Source organism: Haliotis cracherodii, unplaced genomic scaffold, assembly GCF_022045235.1.
Source record: "Haliotis cracherodii isolate W230 unplaced genomic scaffold, xgHalCrac1.p SCAF_18, whole genome shotgun sequence".
In the NCBI taxonomy this organism is placed as follows: domain Eukaryota; kingdom Metazoa; phylum Mollusca; class Gastropoda; order Lepetellida; family Haliotidae; genus Haliotis; species Haliotis cracherodii.
The window spans coordinates 18,813,500-18,835,644 of record NW_027266273.1 but is presented as its reverse complement, the minus strand read 5'-3'; the positions used below and the strand labels follow the sequence as shown (position 1 = coordinate 18,835,644).

General features: G+C 39.7%; 1 protein-coding gene across 2 annotated transcripts; it reads left to right on the top strand.

Annotated features, from left to right (window-relative positions):
* The first annotated feature begins 112 nt into the window (after window positions 1–112).
* LOC139465847 (methionine synthase reductase-like) lies at window positions 113–18,124 on the top strand. 2 transcript variants are annotated; one of them, XM_071247800.1, is made up of 14 exons: window positions 113–134; window positions 2,835–2,986; window positions 3,993–4,143; window positions 6,524–6,641; window positions 8,220–8,868; window positions 10,155–10,298; window positions 10,589–10,674; window positions 13,438–13,594; window positions 14,198–14,378; window positions 14,547–14,589; window positions 15,011–15,185; window positions 15,368–15,582; window positions 16,352–16,590; window positions 17,990–18,124. In XM_071247800.1, the coding sequence occupies exons 2-14, from the start codon at window positions 2,840–2,842 to the stop codon at window positions 18,067–18,069; spliced, it is 2,385 nt and encodes a 794-aa protein (XP_071103901.1). In that variant the 5' UTR covers window positions 113–134; window positions 2,835–2,839; the 3' UTR covers window positions 18,070–18,124. The 2 variants fall into 2 exon arrangements, with proteins under 2 accessions (XP_071103901.1, XP_071103900.1); XM_071247799.1 differs by lacking the exon at window positions 113–134 and adding an exon at window positions 164–241.
* Window positions 18,125–22,145: the final 4,021 nt, after the last annotated feature.

The window sequence follows — 22,145 nt, the reverse complement described above, 5'->3', positions numbered from 1 at the left end:
ATCCTTTTACATTAAAGCGAATTAGTCGTAACGAAATATGTTTAAGCGTATTCAGCAATCCCATAGTTCACTTCGATATGTATTAAAAGCACTGCTTCCGGTAAAATGTCATTTCCTTCATAACAAGCGTCGAGGTAAGACGTGTGGTACAATCCGTCAGGTTTATGTCAATGGATGTGTCCAGTTTCATGTTTTCGCTCTACACGAGGGGATTGTGAACCAAGACGCAGATTAGATAAAAGTGACTAGAAATAATTTTAATTAAACTAATCTCTTGCTATCCAACACTTGTATCGTGATAAGTACTGTTGACAAAATTGCATAACCATTTGTGGCACGGAAATTGAGATTAATCATAACAGTAAGCAAGGATCAGTGTTTCGTTCAACATTTGGGGCACATCATGAAAAACAATGGAGCATCGTTTTACTGTGATTTGTAGATTATGCCAAATTTATTGGTTCCTTGGAAACGTTTCCGGTCAGAAACTGGTTAAAGGGGCACTGATCTAACGCAATTCCCCGGGACTGGTTGTTGCCTTTGTTATTGTTTTTTCCCAGTGAGTACCCGGATGTATAGCAGAAATCTAGACTAGTTCGCGACCTCTGCTGCGCAATTCGTAAGCGCATCAGTCACTTTTATGGGTAGTAATAAGCGCGTATGGTCACATTGATCAACAAAATGAAATACAGTTTTCGAGATAATAAGGAAATGTAGGTATCTTTGTGGGTAGCATCGGTAAAGTTGACGAAGTATTGATAAGTCACTTGCTTGGTAATTTTGCGATTTTCGTTTACACTATTTTGACTTGCAACACAAAGTAAATATTTCACCTGAGCATTGCTTTTTCTATAGTGTGTATATTTTTTTTACTGTCAAAATGTGTAACATTTTCAAATTAATTTAAAGTCTAAATATTGAGTTATTTTACAAAGTGACTGAAAAACATTTCCATCTGTATTATTATGATAACGAATTCCAAACATTTTGATGTTTAATGTCATCACCAAGAGACTGAAAATGTTACGTTGAAAAGTACATGTCTATGTTGTTTGGCTTCTAATCCTACATAATAATCTGTTGTGATGTTTGTAGGCCCTTTTGATCATCTTAATCAATCTGGACAGATTTTTTAGTCAAAATGACTGAAATATTTACACATTTTAAAAATTGCCTGAGAGAATCACATTTTACAAATTGACGGTTATATATACACGCTTACAAAGGAAAAGACCTGTGAAAACAACGTCTATCATGCATTGAAGAATTTCCCAACCAAGACGTAGAGAAACAAGACCGAATCGGTTCATATGAAGGAAAACAAAATGCAAATACCATAATTGCAACCTACCAAATTTATGTGTATAAATTTTAGGAGCTTCCTTGTTCGAGGAATGTATCCGTGAATATCCACACAAAGGAACAATATCCCACTTGTTTGCAGCTGTACAAAGAAACTTATTTGATGTCACGTGTCTCTGTAACAATCAAATATTTTAAAAGATATATATTGTTTCAGGATATTATAACCTGTGTTCGTTTCTCAACTGATCACTTGGATTGTTTCAGGGGTTTCGCATAGGTGTCAGGTCTCAAGTCGGCTGAGAAAGCCCATGTGACAACTATTTTCATAACGTCCACGGTTCCTAAAAAATCCATTGAGTGATAGATAACAATGAGCAATCAATCAACGTATTATCAGTTAACCCTTTGAACAAAGTATGTTGTTTTTACATCGGCACTTCATGCCATGATATGAGTGTATTCCCTTTGTTTAAGTAAACCTAGACATGTAAACACTCACTTTTGACAAATCCACTGTGCAAGATAACAGTGATTAATCAATCCACGTATTTTCTGTTAATTTTTTGATGACTAGGAACGATCTGTTGATTTACAAAAAAAGTAAATCAACTGATCATTCACCTCTTGCTGGTCTGCCACGTGCATATTACATAACACACATTTCACCTCACTTCAAACCTTGATTTAGATTGAATAATTACCCCAGACACAATAAATGCCAAATGGGAACCTTTGTCAGGTAATCTAAGTGGTGCTACCAATAATTGTACCTGTAATAAATTCATTAACTGAGCATCAAGTGAATGACGACAAATACACAAGTGTAAGGTTATACGAGAAAACGTGGATGACAACAAGGGATTAGTAATCGTATTATCGACGCAATCCGAAATCCGAAAATGCTTTCACTGCATAGATACTTTTTTTAGTATTAAACTATAACCATCTGGGGTATTTCCAAATGAGGACATCCGATGAGCTCCGCCGTTCTCTTTGTTTGTTTGTTTAGGCTGAAGAAATTAATTAACATGCGCCCTTTGTCGAAATCTTTATAGATCACAGTTAACCAATCAGTGTTTATGCAAAGATTCGTAAAACAAATATTGCCTCCAGCCTCCAAGTTTATTTAGCTGTCCTTGCAGACGGTAGCCCAGTCTCTGGTCACGCTCAGTTGCGTTGCGTATCATCCGGGTACTCACGAGGAAAAAACAATAACAAAGGCAACAACCAGTCCCGGGAATTGTGTTGGATCAGTGCCCCTTTAAGGCCCTGATGCACGTAAGAAACCAGGGCAACCATGAATAAAATCAACTGTTCATGTCCTGTTTTATTATGTTTATGAACACACCCGATATCCCACAAAAATATATATTTCCTGAAAACTGTAATACTGTCATTTTCATGGCATTGTCTCACTGTCATAATGTTTGTTGTGTGTTTGAGAGTACAAATGTGTGAGAGTATCAAGCCCTGTTTTTGTGTGTTCTGCTTTGAGATATAGAATGTACATGTATGTGGATATATTTCAGATATCATGCCAGGACATACCCAAAACCGTTTTCTCCTCCTGTATGGCTCGCAGACTGGCCAAGCTAAAGCCATATCAGAGGAGATTTGTGAGAGAGCAGAAAAGGAGGGACTCCATGCTGAGATGCATTGTCTTAGTCAAACCGAAAAAAAGGTTATTTCATCTGATAAACTTTAGATGTTGACCTACAGTATTTTTAACTGTTCTTGCAGTATCAACAATGTGTTTAACCCTGTTGAGCATACAAGTACCTCATTATGATCAGAACTCATAGTCCGCCCCTGTTAAAATGTGTGACTCATCAAGAGTATGTTATTAAAGTAAATTATTATCTGGTACATAATTTATGTAACAGGCATTAGAAATGTATAAATTATTATCTAGTACAGAATTTATGTAACAGGCATATTATAAAGAAATGTAGAATTTAGATGTTTTCTTTGTCTATATGTGAATTGCCGAAATTAGTAACTTAAGAAGACGATTAGACGGTTAGGTATTGGTTATGATCATCGACTTTGTAAAATGTGTAGTTAGACTCCATTTAAGATGAAATACATGTCTTATTCAAATGTCCTGCATATTTTGATTGGAGACTTATGTACATCCCCGATATATGTCATGACAGTAACGTGTCGTTTGACTGATAAGGCTATCAAATTGTAATAGTAATCTTTTGTTCCTATAAATGTAGCTAAGTATATGACAAAATCCCTGAGTGTACAATTACACAATCGCCATGATCAAATCAATTATTGTCACAAATGCACGTGCCTCCTGTGAAAATCACTCATATAAATCATGTGTACGTGAGCATTTTATTAATAGTATGTAGTATACCCCCCCCCCCCCCCCCCCCCTCCACTCCCTAATCATAAATGACCAGACCCTAAACTGAAATCTAGTGCAAGTTCTCAATAGCAGTAAATACTGTTTTATTATGTGTATAATACTCAAGCAAGGAATGATGAAAATGCATGAAACAGAATTTGTATATATTTTCATTTGGTCTTTTAAAAAAAAAAGAATTATTCAAAATTTACATTTGAAACTTATGAACAGCCAGTATGCACTAATTGAATAAAACATCAGATATGTAGTTTTTCATTTTTCATTATATATGAATCTTTTTTGTAATTGTTCAGTTGTATAATTTCAGTTTAACATAGAGAAAGAAAGATGTGTTGTCATCGTCACATCAACAACAGGTGATGGAGAGCCCCCTGACACAGCCTGTAAGTTTGTGCGGAGGTTGAAGAAGAAGACACTAGCGGAGGACCACCTTGCTGGGCTCCATTACACCTTGCTAGGTATGGCTGTGTTGGCAGACTTCATGTTTCTTGGCGCATTATGTAAAGCATCAGTCAATGGTCAACAGGTTTAGTAAACCTAGATACTTGGTAACTTTAACTTAACTTAAGAGTCAACTAGCATGATCATTTTCTGTAGACTTTATTTGGAGCATCCACTATGATCATAAAAAAATAATTGGACTACACTCAATCTTTGGATTTATGGCTAAAGTCACAGACTGTACTGTTAGTATTGTATGTATGTGTAGGAGAAAGCATGTCTCTGAGGGATTACTAGAGGGGGCCTACGGAGACATGGTTTGTCCAACTTATAAACTGACTCATCGCATAGACAACGTTTTTATTCAAATAACTTTAATAAAAACTCTCAAATGTATAACCTGTATCGGAGATGAAATATCGCCTGCAGTCGTGAAACCGGTGACCTCAGCACGTGGGTTTCGCAACGTTGCGAACTCTGCACGTGCGTCTCGCAATGGCACGAAATCTGCACGTGCGTCTCGTAGGCTGTTCGTAGTTTTTGTTCTATCAAGGGTTTACAATGATTGTAAGCCCTCCTACAAGGTGTTACAATCGTTGTAATACCTCCTACGAGGTGTTACAACAATTTCAAAAACTCCATATCGAGTTACGCAAACAGCCAGTAGGTTTATAAGTATTTGAGCAGGGAGGCTGATAAGGGGTCCAAGGTTTTACCACAGACTGATTGAAATGTAAATTTTAAACTTATCCAATCTCACACTATGCATTTCTCATTGCTCTTTCAATCCTAAGTAGAAACATGCTTAAACAAAGCTTTCCAGCTTCAAAACAAAGCAATCCATCCAAAAGCACATTGCATCACCATGGTCACCTCCCAACAACCTGGGTCCTGCACGTATACATGCGCTGAACACAAGGTTCCCCCAGCCAACTCATTCTCATTCTTATCGTCACACTGTGGAGATTGTAATGATATTAGAGAATACATTTGTCTTTTTCATGTGTGTCCAGTTTACCTCAGTAATTGATGGGAAGTGGAAGCCGAACCTAAAATTGGCCGACTTGTCTTTGATAAAGAAAAACAGACGTGTAATTTCCACCTCTGATTCACATGTTAGAGGTTGTGTTTGTCACGCTTACAGCACCCAAAGCAAGACATGTCTTCTGTGTTTACATTTTACAAATAATTCTTTAGTTTTTACTTACACAGCTACGATGACCAGTGTTCAAAGTCTAAAGACATGCTGCCAACAAAAAATGCAGTATCCCAATTAAAACAGAAACCTGTCAGTAAAAACTCAATTGCTCAAAAATGTATCTGGAGCTCTGCATGACATTTTGACCCCCTCATCGTTTCCTGCACAGGGCGTTCATCCTAGAGCCACAGCTCCTGTTTAAACTGAGTTTTCTACTGTGTCACCAGTCATCTTGGAGGATCATGTCTTTTTCACACCTCTTCTGCTGCTGGCATCAACAACGTCAATACAGTGCTTTTCCTTCCCTGGCCATTCTCGGATCTTCCGCCCGGGAACGCCACCACAGCGGGAATCGATAGCAGTACCTTCACATGGGCTTCTTCCCTTATGCATCGCTAGGCTGTTATGCATCAATACCCATTATACAGATTACAATCTATGTGTGATTACTATCGATATATGCCTCATCAGGAGTGACTTGGATACACAGATCGACGTCGACTTTGTCTCAACCTCCCCGAGATAGATTTATAACCTGTCTTCACAATTTACAAGCCTTTGGTGGATGAGCTTTTCAATGCTTTGTTAAAGAATTCTGTACTTTCGTCAACCAAAAAACCTATGCGAACAGGTCTCCCTCATTATCGTCCCTCCCTCATCTTTTTCCCAAACCACTTCATCAACCATAACTTCCCTTTGATGAAGGGAAGCTCTATCAGTTTTATCCTTCACAGCCGATGTTTCCCACCTTTACAGTGACCATGGCTGAAGTGCGCAAGGACACACGTTCGCCTTTTAGAGTTGTCCTGTCTTCAGCCGACTATCAGCCCATACTTTCTACCTAGCCCTAGAAAGAGAATGAGTTGACTGGGGAAACCATGTGTTAAGCGTGTGTAGGTCAACCGGCACGAAAAGCGTGCAGGACCCAGATTGTTGGGAGGTAACCATGGTGATGCAAAGGTGTGGTCGGGGGGGGGTTGCTATGTTAGAACGTGGAAAGCTTTGTTTTAGCATGTTTCCGCTTAAGATTGAAAGAAGAATGAGAAATGCATAGTGTGAAATAGGATAAGTATATAAATATACAATCTATTGTAAAATTTACATTATTTTCGTTAGATACAATTATGTTCTGGTATCAGTAACTAGTACAAGCCTATCATGCCTATATCTGCTGTTATGAGGAATTTTTCATGCTACAGGCCTGGGAGATTCCAACTACACCAACTTCTGTAATTGTGGGAAGACAGTTGATCGGCGTTTGGAGGATCTAGGTGCTCTCAGATTCTACAACAGCGCCTGGGCAGATGATGCTGTGGGGTAAGTTGTTGGCTATTGTTAATGTAGATGCAGGATTAAAAGTAATTTTTGTTGTTACTTATCCTGAATAATTACATCCACAGAGTTGCCATATTCCTAATGGTAAAAGTAGTTGACCAGATGGAAATGTCACCAGGCCTTCCTAAATGTTACAAGACATAGACAAGTACAGTCAAGTCCCGTTAATCCGACATCGTTGGTTGCATATAATTATGTCGAATTAATGAATAAGTCAGATAAACAAAATTAAGTAGTATCAACTTCGTGATCGAAATTCGGACAACTACACGATAGGTAATGATACAAAAACGTAATAAAAAATAAAAAATGAAATATTCATATTCTTATATTACATTGTTAGCAGGATGTGTTTTCTAATTATGCAACCTCTAAAGCTTAGCACAAAACAACTGTTACGGACTATAGGCTGTATGAGTGTATGTCAAAATACTTTTAAAAGGATAGTCTGGAATGGAAGTCGCCATTTTGAAACTGTTACCCCAAAGCTTAAGAAAGCTGCTTTCTTAGTTGCTAATGTTGACTTCCTGTTAGTCATTTCATTGGCATGTCATAGTTCGCGAAAGGTTGTTCTGATGTGACTTGTAATGGGATGTCCTTACCGATAGTGAGAACTTGTATCTGACTTAAATGAGATTGAGGTAATGTAAGCATGTGATTAATCCTGTTTTGTTTATTTAAAGCATTTATTGTTTATTGTTAAGCAAGTTTATCTCTGCAGCCGTTGTAATATGCAGCTACCAGCTGACTTGTCTCGTATAATAATACAGGCTGTGTACTCACAGGCAGATGACCATGGAGTACGCTGATCACTGAGTCGGATAAACAAGACTGATTAATGAGTGATTTTGGTAATTCGATGCAAATGAGGTGTGTCGGAGTCAGAGTGTGAGACTGTCGGATTAACAGGTCTAAATAGCACTGATTTACCGGTAATCGGTTCCCATCATTAGTGTCAGATAAAGCCGATTGTCGGATTAACGAGTGTCAGATTAACGAGACTTGACTGTACACTCATCTTAATTTCAAACACCTGACATTTTGTGGTTCCCTGCAAAGCATGGACCCCACTTTTCAATGCTTGTGGGTGCCATTTTACCGTTTTTACAATATATATAACCTTCCCCTTCATGTCACCTGATTTTTTTATTAAAACTATACTAGCATATGTAAATAAATATTTGTTACACCGCATTTCACTTCAACTCACCTCATGTTTTTTTAGATTTATGTTTGGCTCCTCGTAAGCAGTGTCTTGACACAGACGGACAAACAACAACAAAAAGTATTCAGTTTCCTAGATGATGAAAATCACTCAATTCAATTTACTCCAAAGATAATATATCTGCTTGACCATGATCTGTCAAAGAAGGTTGACAGTGGAATGACATTCTAAATGGTAGACTGTTTTGTTTTATCCTGAGTAAGATATAGCTTGTTAACGACAGCAAGGCAAATGGTCTCTATAGATGCCTGCTGCTTTATGTTTGTGTTTCCTAAACAAAGTTATGTTGATGTATATCCAAGACAATGTATCCCTTCATTGGTATGTACTTCCAGCTTGGAGGTTGTAGTGGAGCCATGGATTGACGGATTGTGGGCTGCTCTGAGAAAATTTTTGGATTTACCAGAACCTGATGATTCAGGAAGGGCTGAAGTTGTTCAGTGTTGTGAGAACTCTGATAACAACACCTCCATCCCATCAGGGGACACACAAAGTAATATCCAGTCAAGTCTTCGTCAGAATGGGAACACATCTCCTGAAGCAACAGAATCTCAAGTCCCTGCCATGACTGACCTGTCAAGGGAGACAACTGTGACCAGTGTGACTGATTCTGTGATAGCCTTGACTTTAAATGATGACAAGAATAATCATATACAAAATAGCAATACACCTTCACATACTTCAGAGGTTTTGATTATTGATCAAAACAATTCACTCAACAGGACTGATAAAGAGACTTCATTAGCAGCTCAGAATGGGACTGAGTATTCAGCTCAGAAAGGGACTGACCAGTCAGCTCAGAATGTGTCCATAGAAAAGCAGACAGTCGCATCTACCCCTGACACAACGCAAGGAGACTGTTCCGTCTCCACCTGTGTACCGAGTCTGTGTGTTTCTGTTCCGCCACTGTGTGAGAGTGGTCTGTCTGTTCCAGCTCTCCCGCCTGCGTTCCTCACCTGCACCTATATGCCCGAGAACACTTTGGTCAGTTAAAAGTTCACTTGTTGTGTCATGTTGTGTCCTTCTGTCCGTCCTTCCGTCCGTCCGTCACTCCGTCCGTCACATTTCGTTTCCAGAGCAGATCTTGAAAACCATACCATATTTCTTTACCAAACTTGGCACATAGATAGGTCTAGTGGTGAACTGGTGCCTTTTAATAGTTTGGAATTTTTAACAAAACAAAATTATTTTTCGAGTTTCCATGGCAACGACTTTGATTTAGACTGAAAATGGCCGTAGTCCTCGTTTCCGGATCAGATCTTGAAAACCGTACTATATTTCTTCACCAAACTTGGCACATAGATAGATCTAGTGGTGAACTGGTGCCTTTTGATAGTTTGGGATTTTGAAAAAAGTTATTTTTCGAGTTTCCATGGCAACGACTTTGATTTAGCCTGAAAATGGCTATAGTCCTCGTTTCCAGAGCAGATCTTGAAAACCGTACTATATTTCTTCATGAAACTTCGCATATAGATAGGTCTAGTGGTGAACCGGTGCCTTTTGATAGTTTGGGATTTCAAAAAATTATTATTTTTTCGAGTTTCCATGGCAACGACTTTGATTTAGACTGAAAATGGCAGTAGTCCTCGTTTCCAGGGCAGATCTTGAAAACCGTACCATATTTCTTCACCAAACTTGGCACATAATGCCATCTCACAGTATTGAATACATTACCTTTCTTGTTGGTAAATTTCTGCATTGCTTGTTCCTCCAAAAGTGTCATGGACACAGTTGTTGCATTCACTGACTAACTTCATGCAGAAACACAACTCATTACAAATACAACAGTGTAACTGATCTTAAACCTACTCAACTGTATAAACACTATATATTCTTGTCAACCATACTCTGTACTTCACTTGCTTGATGACGGTGTCAGAACCTTCACCGAAACCATCGCTCCTAATTGCAATAAAGAAGTTGTTCGTCCATATGTCTCATCCTTACTAATCCTTACTCATTACAAATTCAGTTACATATTCTATCATAAACTACAGATGGAAAAACTACACCAGTAATAACCTTTTTTAGTGCTGCAATTAGGCCATTTACATCGCACACAACCCGACATGTCATATTGGCGGGGGATGTGAGTATTTCATGCTTGTTGTTGTTGTTGTTGTTGTTGTTATTATTTGTGCTTCATAAATTGATCTGAATATGTTGCCATGTGAGCAGTAAGGCTTGTGCCATCAGTCTTGCATGTTTTCCTCTCACTTGAATATTTTCATTACTAGATCATGCTTATGTAAAACTGCACTTCATTTCAGGATACGACTTCATTGCCAATGCAAAATGGCTGTAAGTTTCCGTCTGCTTCAAGTGATGTCGCCATGGTTACTGTTGAAGATGCAGAAGTCCTCACAAGGGATGATGCTGTCAAGAAGACCTTGCTGCTCTCTTTAAACACTGAGGTAAGTAAATTAATGAGGCAAAGAATGAAATAAACAGGACCAATAAGCTGAATAAGTCTTACTCTGTGGTCGAAACTCAGTTATTCACATGTCAGTATTCCTTGCTGAGTGCTGTGTAAAACAATCTGCACTCGCTGGTTGTTATTCAGTTGTGGCAGTCATCCATCATCCAACACCATCAAGTAATAAGTATGGTGCAGACAACTTCAGAAAGATCTGTGAGAATGTTGGATTCTTGTTGAATTTAACAGTTTAAGAAAGAATCTGATGCTGATTTCTTTGTCGTGCAGGGGAGTGGGCTGACTTATGAGGCTGGTGATGCTGTGTCTGTCGTCTGCCCCAACGACCCTCAGGAAGTGGACAGGCTGCTGGACAGGTAATATGGAGAATTGGTTGTTAAAAAATGGTTGAACAACAGAGGATATATTGTGACTGGTTGCATATTTCACTGTTACAAGATTTGCTGCAGAGTTGTGTCCCTTACTTCGGCATACAAGAGGCCATGAGAAGGTTTTGAGCCTGGCATATCTAGATTGTTGCTTTGCTTATGTGTGACTTACATATGAGTATTAAACTTTGTAGAGTAACTTTCCCAATTTGGCATGATTCAGTTCCATGACATAGCCTCATAATAGACTCTAAGCTACCCTACTCTTTAGATTTGAAGACCCGTGAAGATCCATGGTAGAACAGGTCTTCAGGAAGCCATGCTTGCCGTAAAAAGCGACTATGCTTGTCATAAGAGGCGACTAATGGGATCGGGTGGTCAGGCTCGCTGACTTGGTTGATGCATGTCATCATATCCAAATTACGTGGATCAGTGCTCATGATGTCAATGACTGGATTGTCTGGTCCAGACTCGATTATTTACAGACCATCATCCTATAGCTGGAATGTTGCTGAATGCAGCATTAAAAACAAACAAATCAAACATACAAAACTTTAGGATTGAAATAGACAAAGCTGAGTAGAAAGCTGTCCTCAGAGTCGTTTTCCCAAAGAGGGTTAACCACCAAAGAATACTGATTTTGTGCTGGTTGCATGCTGTTTCTGAGGATGCTTCTCCATCCTATGCCACAATTCACTTTGGGTGAAGGAATTTTAGTGTTGGATGGAGAATTTGGAAGATGACCCCTGCTCAAGACCCTGTTCCACAAAGTGATGGTAGCTCTACAAAGATCATAACTCCAATAGGTTTACGACAGTTGTAGCGCTATGATTGCTTTTTGGAACGAGGCCCTGGTTAACCCACCACCAGTAACACTAATGAAGCCATCTTAACCTGGCATTAAGCAATAGGCTTATTACACTTAGAGTTTGACGAGACCACCGGTTTCCCTTATGGGTCTATAGAAACAATCCTTCAGGAACATTGACATATGTCAAAGGTTTGTACCTGATGAGTTCCGTGAATGCTATCGGATGAAATGAAGCCTGCACAAGTCATCACATCTAATGCCCCAATAATCAGATATATTCACAACCCAAATGATTTTCAATTTGGGCCAGTGACAGAACTGATCGTAGAGCGATCGTAATGCTACGACTGTCATGAGTCTATGTTAAAGTTTGGGAGAACTTTATGTATACCCATATCACAATGATCCCGAGAGAAAACAAGAACCCTGTGAATGGTTCCACTTTGGGATTCAATTCCTAAAAAGTTTACATCAGCCAGACCCAATGAGAAACTTATGGCCACCTTCTTCTGATGATAGCAAAGGCATAAAACAGATCGATTATTTACCACACTGAACAGCTATGCACCCTTCTGCTTTATCAAAAATTGAAGAGAGTGAAGGGAAGTTAGACAGTTCTATAATTTCTTGTGCTAGATGGATAGAGTTTTTTGCTGGTGGGGTTTATATGTGCTTTTGAGTTTTGTGCTACAGATACATAGTTTAGTCCCGAGTGAGGAATTAGGTGAGTTAGAATGTTGTACTAGAGGGACACAGTTTAGTCCCGAGTGAGGAATTAGGCGAGTGAGAATGTTATGCTAGAGGGACACAGTTTAGTCCCGAGTGAGGAATTAGGTGAGTTAGAATGTTGTGCTAGAGGGACATAGTTTAGTCCCGAGTGAGGAATTAGGTGAGTTAGAATGTTGTGCTAGAGGGACGTAGTTTAGTCCCGAGTGAGGAATTAGGTGAGTTAGAATGTTGTGCTAGAGGGACATAGTTTAGTCCCGAGTGAGGAATTAGGTGAGTTAGAATGTTGTGCTAGAGGGACATAGTTTAGTCCCGAGTGAGGAATTAGGTGAGTTAGAATGTTGTGCTAGAGGGACATAGTTTAGTCCCGAGTGAGGAATTAGGTGAGTGAGAATGTTGTGCTAGAGGGACATAGTTTAGTCCCGAGTGAGGAATTAGGTGAGTTAGAATGTTGTGCTAGAGGGACATAGTTTAGTCCCGAGTGAGGAATTAGGTTAGTTAGAATGTTGTGCTAGAGGGACATAGTTTAGTCCCGAGTGAGGAATTAGGTTAGTTAGAATGTTGTGCTAGAGGGACATAGTTATGTCCCAAGTGAAGAATTAGGTGAGTTAGAATGTTGTGCTAGAGGGACATAGTTATGTCCCAAGTGAGGAATTAGGTGAGTTAGAATGTTGTGCTAGAGGGACGTAGTTTAGTCCCGAGTGAGGAATTAGGTGAGTTGGAATGTTGTGCTAGAGGGACATAGTTTAGTCCCGAGTCAGGAATGAGGTGAGTTAGAATGTTGTGCTAGAGGGACATAGTTTAGTTCCGAGTGAGGAATTAGGTGAGTGAGAATGTTGTGCTAGAGGGACGTAGTTTAGTCCCGAGTGAGGAATTAGGTGAGTTAGAATGTTGTGCTAGAGGGACATAGTTTAGTCCCGAGTGAGGAATTAGGTGAGTGAGAATGTTGTGCTAGAGGGACATTATGTTACATTGGTCTACAGTGCTGCCTCCCATGCCTTGGAAATTACTTTGTGGTAATCAGATTTCGATAAAATGTATGACACTGTATGTCAAAATTCATTGGCATGAAAAAATACCAGAAATTTATGCCCTCATATTAACTGTCGATCTCTATACAGATACCTAGGTTATGGCTCACTCACTCTATTATGCTCAACTCTACTCTTCTGTGTGTCATGTTTGTGTAAAGATGACTACGGTTCCATTTTCAGACTTGATCATGCAAGTGATGCTGACTCCACTGTAGAGCTGAGTGTGATTCCGGGGACCAAGAAGAAGAATGCTGCCATTCCTGCTCACATTCCTCCTCTGTGTACCCTCAGACACATCTTCCTCACATGTGTCGACATCCGCGACCAGCCCAAGAAGGTGAGACCCTTTCCACTGCCCTGTAGACCCTCACTGTCTCCTCTGTCAGAGTGTGTACCCTCAGTCACATCTTCCTCACATGTGTCGACATCCGCGACCAACCCAAGAAGGTGAGACCCTTTCCTCTGCCCTATAGACCCTCACTGTCTCCTCTATCAGAGTGTGTACCCTCAGACACATATTCCTCACATGTAGACATCCGCGACCAACCCAAGAAGGTTGAGACCCTTTCCTCTGCCCTATAGACCCTCACTGTCTCCTCTCTCAGAGTGTGTACCCTCAGACACATCTTCCTCACATGTAGACATCCGCGACCAACCCAAGAAGGTGAGACCCTTTCCTCTGCCCTGTAGACCCTCACTGTCTCCTCTGTCAGAGTGTGTACCCTCAGACACATATTCCTGTCATGTCGACATCTGTGACCAAAGAAGAAAAGATTTTCCTCATGCCAAACACCCAGATTTAAGTCCCCAAATGGCTTCTCTGTTTAACACCCTACTCATTGTTCTACATTGAAGGCTGCTTGTACCTTACATTTGGTAGCATATGGATATTATTGATGGTACAAAGTAACTACAGAATAGTCATATGTGTAATTTCCAGGCACTGCTGAGGATATTTGTGGAGTTTACAAGCGATGATTGTGAAAAGCGACGTCTCCAGGAACTTTGCAGCAAACAAGGAGCAGCAGATTACGCTTCTTTCATCCGAGAGTCCAGATTGTCTCTACTGGATGTTCTTACTGCCTTCCCCTCATGTCAACCGCCAGTGGAGAGGGTGATCGGTGAGATGTGTTTTAATGTTGTTTTTAGCTGTGGTGTCGAGATTCTCTGTCAGGCACCCTAAAAATTGCTATGCCTTGAAGGGTAGGAGTAGTAAGGATATATGAGTACTGCAATGCTATCCTATCCCAGTTATGCTTTTTGCTGACTCATCATCTCTTGTGTTTCAGAACAACTCCCCAGACTTCAGCCCAGGCCTTATTCAGTGTGCAGGTAGGTTGACCCATCAATAGGAGATAATTGTGTATAATGAAAGGGGCATACGTGTATGCATGGTAACCTGCTATTATTACTATCTGCTAAAACAGTATGCTGTTTGCTCCTTATCTTCAATATCCACAACAGAGTGAAAACAGCTCTAACTAACGCACCCTCGAGGTCAGTCACTCATATAAGTTAAGTGTCCTTGATCTTCCTCTTGCCTCGAATCGCCATATTGCATTGAGCTCTGTGATATTCTTCATAACTTCATATTTTGCGTGGTTAGGGTACAGTTTAAATAATATAGTGTTGTTATTTATAATACTTTATTGGTTCCAGATGTAAGGTTCAAAGAATTTTTTATATCTACCGCTGTTTTAATCGTAGAGGCAAAGATTTTTTGCTTCAAATATGAACTATGTTTGGTCCTCAGTTCTCCTCAGACCCAACCCAACAGACTCAACATCGTCTTCAACATCGTGTGCATCCCTGGCACTGATGGGAGATCAGCCCCCAGGAAGGGTGTGTGCACTGGTTGGCTGGATACTATCACCATGGCAACACAAACCAACGACAGTTGTCAGAACAAGGAGGGGAATGATCTCAAGGTACATCAGACAATTTAGTAAATCTGTTTCATTATATCTTTTGATGGGGGAATATTATTCTAATGAATGATATTATAAAATAATAATAGTAAATATTCTATAGTGATATGATTTAAAGTAACTATATTTGTGAGAAACGCGTCATCCTTCTCAGGTTAACCGTTTTTATTTACTGATTGCAGGTTCCCATATTTACACGCACCAATCAGCTTTTCCGTTGTCCAGAAGATGTTTCTGTGCCCATCATTCTGATTGGTCCAGGAACAGGCGTTGCTCCCTTCATTGGCTTCCTCCAGCATAGAGCATGGCAGAGGAGCCAGTCAGAAGCAGACGTGCCATATGGGCAGACGTGCCTATTTTACGGGTGTCGACATCAAGACAGAGATTACCTCTTCAGGTATTTCTGATGTTATTTGGAGGAAGAAATTTGTCCTGTATATCTGTGTTGAGCTCAGTCATAGATCAGATAACTATTTTATGCTCTATCTAATTCTGTCAATTCTCCAAGATTACATGGATAAGACTTTGGGCTTTCAAAAATAGCAAAACATTCTAAATTCTGATTCTACTACCAACTTGTGAATTCTTGCCACAACAAATCTGGACTGATTTGGGACAAAGCCTTTGCAAATATTTACAGATGCTGGTTCAGTAAGTTACCAACCAGGTTATACGATCACAGCCTTGCAATATTTTGGATGTGCAAGCATTGTTTATAACGTGACCCTTTTCAGCATTATGTTAGCTTACGTTTTTCAATACGTGTGTCATGTGATTAATTGTGCAGTGTTGTGATAATAATCTTTGGTCAGTGAGCACCGTCCCCAAGCTCATGGGTTTCACCAAAGTGGTAAACATCTGAGACCAACGTAACTTAAGGCTTTCATTCCACATTTAGCCAACACACCTTGATATAATTTAATTACTATTTAAAATTAGCATTAAACCAAACTCACTCATTGTTCAAAGACCAATGCAAAAATCATCAATTTTCTTTCATAATTCAGAGAATGAAAATCATCACATCATCTTTACCTCACATTATTTTAGAAAGTGATTGTGGTCTTTGAATTTGAAACTTAGGATATCACTTGCTATATTTACAGGCAGGTGTTTATATACATATATATCTCAGTACAAGCAACAACACTTTGGGTTTGTTTCAGGAAAGAGTTACAAGAGTTTCAAGAATCAGGAGTCCTCAGCCATTTGTTTGTCAGCTTCTCCAGGGATGGTCAGCCGGAAGGCTCCCCCAGATACGTACAAGACCAGCTCCTGCAGCAAGGGGAGCTAACTCTAGATCTGATAGAGAAACAGGATGCTGTTGTGTATGTATGTGGGGATGCTCGCAACATGGCCAAAGACATAACCAATGCCTTTATACAGATTTTGAAGGAACATCGGGGTAAGTGTGACAGAGAAGGTTTTAGGTTTAGTTTAGTTTTAGAATATCACCAAATCTTGAAATGTGAGCTAATAAGTTTCTAGTATTTCTTGTACTCAGAATAAATAACTCTAATACAGTCATGTTCTGTACACAATTTGCTGTCCAAGATTGCATCCTTTAGGCACATCAGAAGGCTATTATTATCGGTTCGAATCCCAGTTCACCGATCATGTTTCTAGGTTTGTCAGCACCACACCTGGGCTCTTGGGTATCACCATAGTAGTAAACGTCTGAGACCTGGGTCACTAAGGGCTTTCCTCTCGCATTAAGCTAACACGCCGTGATATAACTGAAATACTGTTAAGAGCGGCATTAAACCCAACTCACTCACTCACTCATTATGTTATGTACGCTCTCCTTTGACCAAAGTGTTGCAAGAGTAGTTACTGCATCAATAATCAAGCTTACTATAAGAAGAAGACTGTGTGGTGATCAACTTGCTCATTACAGTTTAAGTGACATTTCATTATATATTCCAGTGGCAGATACTCCCAGCCACCCCCTTTTGAAAATAACATGTGCACCCCCAATGATTCCCCCCCCCCAAGATACACTCTTATTATTGAAATACATGTACATGTATATGCCATGCATGTGTCTGTCAACACACTGCCTCAGTGGTATAGTGGATAGAATATCTGCCCATTGCTTTACTCCCCTGTTGCTATCATACCAAAAGACGGTTCTTGATGATACAGTGGCTTGTGCTTGGCATAATGGGACAAAAACAAGGACTGATAGCCTCAGAGTCACTTTACAATGTCTGAGTTGGGTATACATGGTAAACTGCAACATGGTATCTCAAGGGCGGATACAGAGCGGGGAGGCGGGGGTGCGCACACTCACCCCTTTTTAATTTGAAAAAAATCTTTATTTTCTGTATATATTACCACCAAAGACAAGAAATAGATCTTAATTGTGCACCCCCCCTTTTCAAAAAAGCTGTATCCACCCATGTATCTGAGTGTCCTATTCTATAAAACCAGCATAAGTCCTGACTAGTACGCACAGTGACACATGTGTGCATGCACGTCGCTGTATAAGTGCAATAATCTTGAACGTAACATTGAAACACATTTCACGTCACCTCTTGTCGACATAAGCTTATGGCACCGCCTCTATATTCTATCACATTCTACACCAAAATGTTTGCTGATGATCATCATATGGCTGACATGTTAAAGCCACTGAAAGATAACAGTCCGACTGTTATTATGTAATAATAATGTATTGATATTTTGAAATATAAGCATAAGTTTGTTGAGACAAATAAGTACATGCAGTGATGGAAACAAACTGAGGGGCTATGAACACTTGGACTCACTCACTCACTCACTCACTCACATCTCTGTTGCAGGTATGAGTGACACTGATGCTTCAGGGTACCTGATGAAGATGAGACTACACAAGAAGTATCTAGAAGATGTGTGGACATAGACTGGCGGACAGACACAGTCAAGACATTATGTGGACATAGACTGGCAGACAGACACACAGACATGAAGATGAGGTTACACAAGAAGTATCAAGACTTTGTGTGAACACAGACAGAAGGAGACAAATGCACACACAGGCAGAACCCTAGGAGACTCAAATCTTTGTTATACTAATGCAGGCAGCACACGCAGATGTGTATGCATTTCTGGAAAAATCTCTAAAATCAAGGTGGTTTGTTTTTCAGCCCTTGACTTTTTATAAGATTGGTTTCGGCAGGTCCATGCTTGTGTTTGTTTGTGAGAGTAGGCTCCACAGGGTAGGAGTTTTCTCTTTGTTTTTGTCAGACAACAGAAATACTGCTGGAATGTTTTACTTATATATGGCCACTTTTGTTTTGTTTATTTCTATTTATTAGATCATTAAAGGGCTCTTTTTACAAGTCAGTGTTTTAAGTGGTTTTCGATGCAAACTGGAATTATGGGCTGGATGGCCTTCATTCTTCATAAACATTGATTGATTGATAGATACGCACACACTTACAATCAGTTATTGATCTGGAACCTGTTCCACAAATCGATATTAGTGCTAAGTTGGTCGTAACTCCCATACTTTATCATAGGCTTACGAAGGACTTCGCTTTGTGGAAGAGGGCCCTGTACAGAAGGTCTGTTGTGGACCTTTGTAGGAAACCTGCTGTGAGAATTGACAGACATTCCCTTTCCCAATGGTGACATCCACCAAGTCAGATGATTGGTGTAAAACTCATCAAACTGAGCATGTATGCTGTTGGAAGTGTTGTGATGGAAGATTGTGTTGTAAGGGGTTATTTTGTTGGATTAACAGTTAAGCAGCTTTGTTTCCCCTTGATTTGATTGGGCAACAGGTCTGAAACTATTTGTTCATAATAAATACTTGCCCTCAGCCACAAACATTTGATTATTTGTAGGGTTTGTTGTAAGTATTATTGATGAAAATTAGCTGTATACATCCTTGAGAATGGTTCTCACATATTCCTTTGGCCTGCTTCTCCTGGGCCTGTTTTCAGAAACTACAAGATGAATGAAGCTGAAACCTTTACATGCTTGTTCCCAACATATGTTTCTTATATATTTTACAATTACATATTTTTTTAACCTGTTTACTTGCTCCAAAATTCTCTCGAAATGCACTTGTGGCTCTGAAAAACATCGCCTCGATAACCACTGCACCAATGAAGCTGAAACCTTCGTTGGTACAGCAGTTGTACGAAAATTGTGTACGGTATGGCTGCCATAAATAACTAATTTATTGCCACTGCCCAGGATATGACGTCATGTAATGCTCTTAAAATTCACTCAAAGTGCATTTGTAGCTATGCAAATATTTTCCCTGAAATTGCCAGAATGACGACTTTGATCTTTGGCATGTATGTTTTTTTCTTTTGATGACATATGTTATTTAAAAGATAAGGATTTTACTGTGTTGTTTGTGAAACAAATGGAAAAATTGTACAGAATTTGGACAATTATTCTCCTTAGAAATCATATGTCAGGGATGAAAGTTTGTGTAAAGTAATTTAACAGTTGTGCATTGCAATAATGTTGTACAAAAGTACGTTTCATTTGTTAATACTTTTGTCCTCTGTGTTTATGCAGAAAATATTTGAATAGGAATGCCAATAGCAACTTTTATTATTTTGTTGACATTTTCAACATAACTAGGGGAACTGAAGCACTATTTGATATTTTGGGGGTTATAAATCAACCTATCATAGCTCTAAACCACACCGCCAAGTAGTACCCCCAATATTGCCACGGTTTACTCCACCTTCTTCATTTATCAATGGATGAGGAAACTGGAAACATGGAAGTACATAGCAAACTTGAAGGGACCCTCCATCTACCAGATCAGTTTATTACATTAGATGTTGGGGATTCACACTAACACTTCTGGAGGGTTATTATATCCATCTTTTTTATATCAGAATAGACTGTATGTGTTTAGTTTTCAGTATATGTTTGATAGAACATTTTATTTTAATCCTGCTTACAAAATGTCAAGCAGATTGAATGAAAGTAATATTTTTGGGGTCAAATGTATTTTTTATAATAACCCATTCTTACTGTGGCCTTTACCATGTTAACACTCAAATATTCCTTTCTACACAGTTTCTATGACAATTTTTGGGGGATTTGCCTTTTAGATAATGAATTCCACATATTGCATGTTTTATCACTGGATTGTCTGGTCAAGACTTGATTATTTACAGACCTCCATCATATAGCTGGAATATTGCTGAGTGCAGCGTTAAACAACTAACAAACAACAACAACCGTGCCAGGATAGTGCATCTCAAGCTCTCAAGCTCACCTTGCCCTGCAGGGAGCTTGTTGAAGTCTGCCTACTACAGGCCATGGTTGGCTGTTTGTTGCAAGAATGTACAGGGGTTTTCAGAGATCAGGCTCATGGCTGTGAAATGACTTGATGAAATTCATTAAAATAGATTTCAATACAACACTTCCTTGTTTGTCATTTAATCTGTGAAAATACCTGTGAAGATCCGGATTAGAATAGGTCTTCAGCAACCCATGCTTGCCGTAAGAGGCGACTAACAGGATTGGGTTGTCAGACTCACTGACTTGGTTGATGCATGTCATCATACCCCAGTTGTTTAGATCGATTCTCTTTACAGACTGATGTCATATAGGTGGAATATTGCGATGTGAGTGTGACGTTAATCCAGAAACAAACTTATCTGTGAAAAGTTGAAAATGAGGACAGTGAAAAAGTTTGTATTGGGTATTGTACACTGGGTATGTGAGCACATTTCAAACCCAGTGTCCTTTTCTTCAACTCTTGTGATAATTTAAAATAAATCGTATGCATTTGTGCAAATTTTGTTCTACTTTAAAGTGTAACTCTTACTGCAATGAAACAATGCCAGGCTAATAACAATACCAGGCACCAAAAGAAACTACATGTAATTTTGTGTCTTAAATTTTTATTTGATCTGTAGGGATCTGTGGGAACGAAACATAATTGCACCACCTTCACACATGCATTGGTAGGTCATGTGGCCCACTTGAAACATTGTACACGTTAATCCATGTGAAACTTTTTTCTGTCATTGATTTTGCAAGTTGGGCTCATTCAATTGTTCACGATTAGACATTGATCAGAACATTACCGTCATGCAACGTCAGTCAAACACTGAGAGTAACCAAGCAATTGGAATGCTTCAAGTTTTAAGTTCAGGATGTTGCTAGGCACTTTATCTGTCATCGAAAAACACCATTTCATTCAGAGGAATCTAGATTTCAAGTGTCAAATTCTGATGGTCGCCAGCGCATGTATTGCTATAGAGTTGAGCATTAATCTTAGGAATGTGTTCTTGAGAGAAATTGTTTGGGTGGCGGCTCGGATGGTATGGGGAAGAATTACAGTACGCAGTCAAACGTTCCCATCATTCAAGGAAACTTGACAGCTGTTGCATGTCATGACACCTTCGTGGCACCAGTCATTCTGCTATTCCTTCAACATCGCTGGGGGGGGGGACGGGTGGCCCAGTCATCTTAGGCGCTGCAATTCGCTGTGCAGAGTCGCGTCCCTTGGGCACGCAAAAACCTATGATTATGGGTTCGAATCCCGGTTCGATTATGTTTCTAGGTTTGTCAGCACCATACCCGTGCTCGCGCTCGTGAGACCTGCATCACTTCAGGCTTTCCTCCCACATTAAGCTGACACGCTGCGATATAACTGGAATACTGTGAAAAGTGGCGTTAAACCCAACTCACTTACTCACTCAACATCCTGGTCCAGGTGTCCTTCATCAAGATAGCACTCAACAACATTCAGCAATACAGCAGTGAAATTCTTACTTGGGCTGCTAATTCCCCCAATATTTCTCAATGTAACACACATGGGACGAGAAAATGGAACAGCACCTCAGACATCTCCCTCACCTCCTTTACAGCATCCGTGAATTAGAAGCAGCACTCGATATGGGATGCTAATCCACAGGCTTTCCATGCACCTCTTATTGTATCCATGAGACAGGTGCACTGTGGTAAAAAGTGCAGATGGTGGAAACTCGTCAT

Coding starts and splice junctions, on each gene's coding strand:
- LOC139465847 (XM_071247799.1), top strand. CDS start 175: ATGTGTCCAGTTTCATGTTTTCGCTCTACACGAGGGGATTGTGAACCA. Junction 14,379..14,546: donor GCCAGTGGAGAGGGTGATCG/GTGAGATGTGTT, acceptor CTTGTGTTTCAG/AACAACTCCCCAGACTTCAG. Junction 15,583..16,351: donor GACAGAGATTACCTCTTCAG/GTATTTCTGATG, acceptor GGTTTGTTTCAG/GAAAGAGTTACAAGAGTTTC.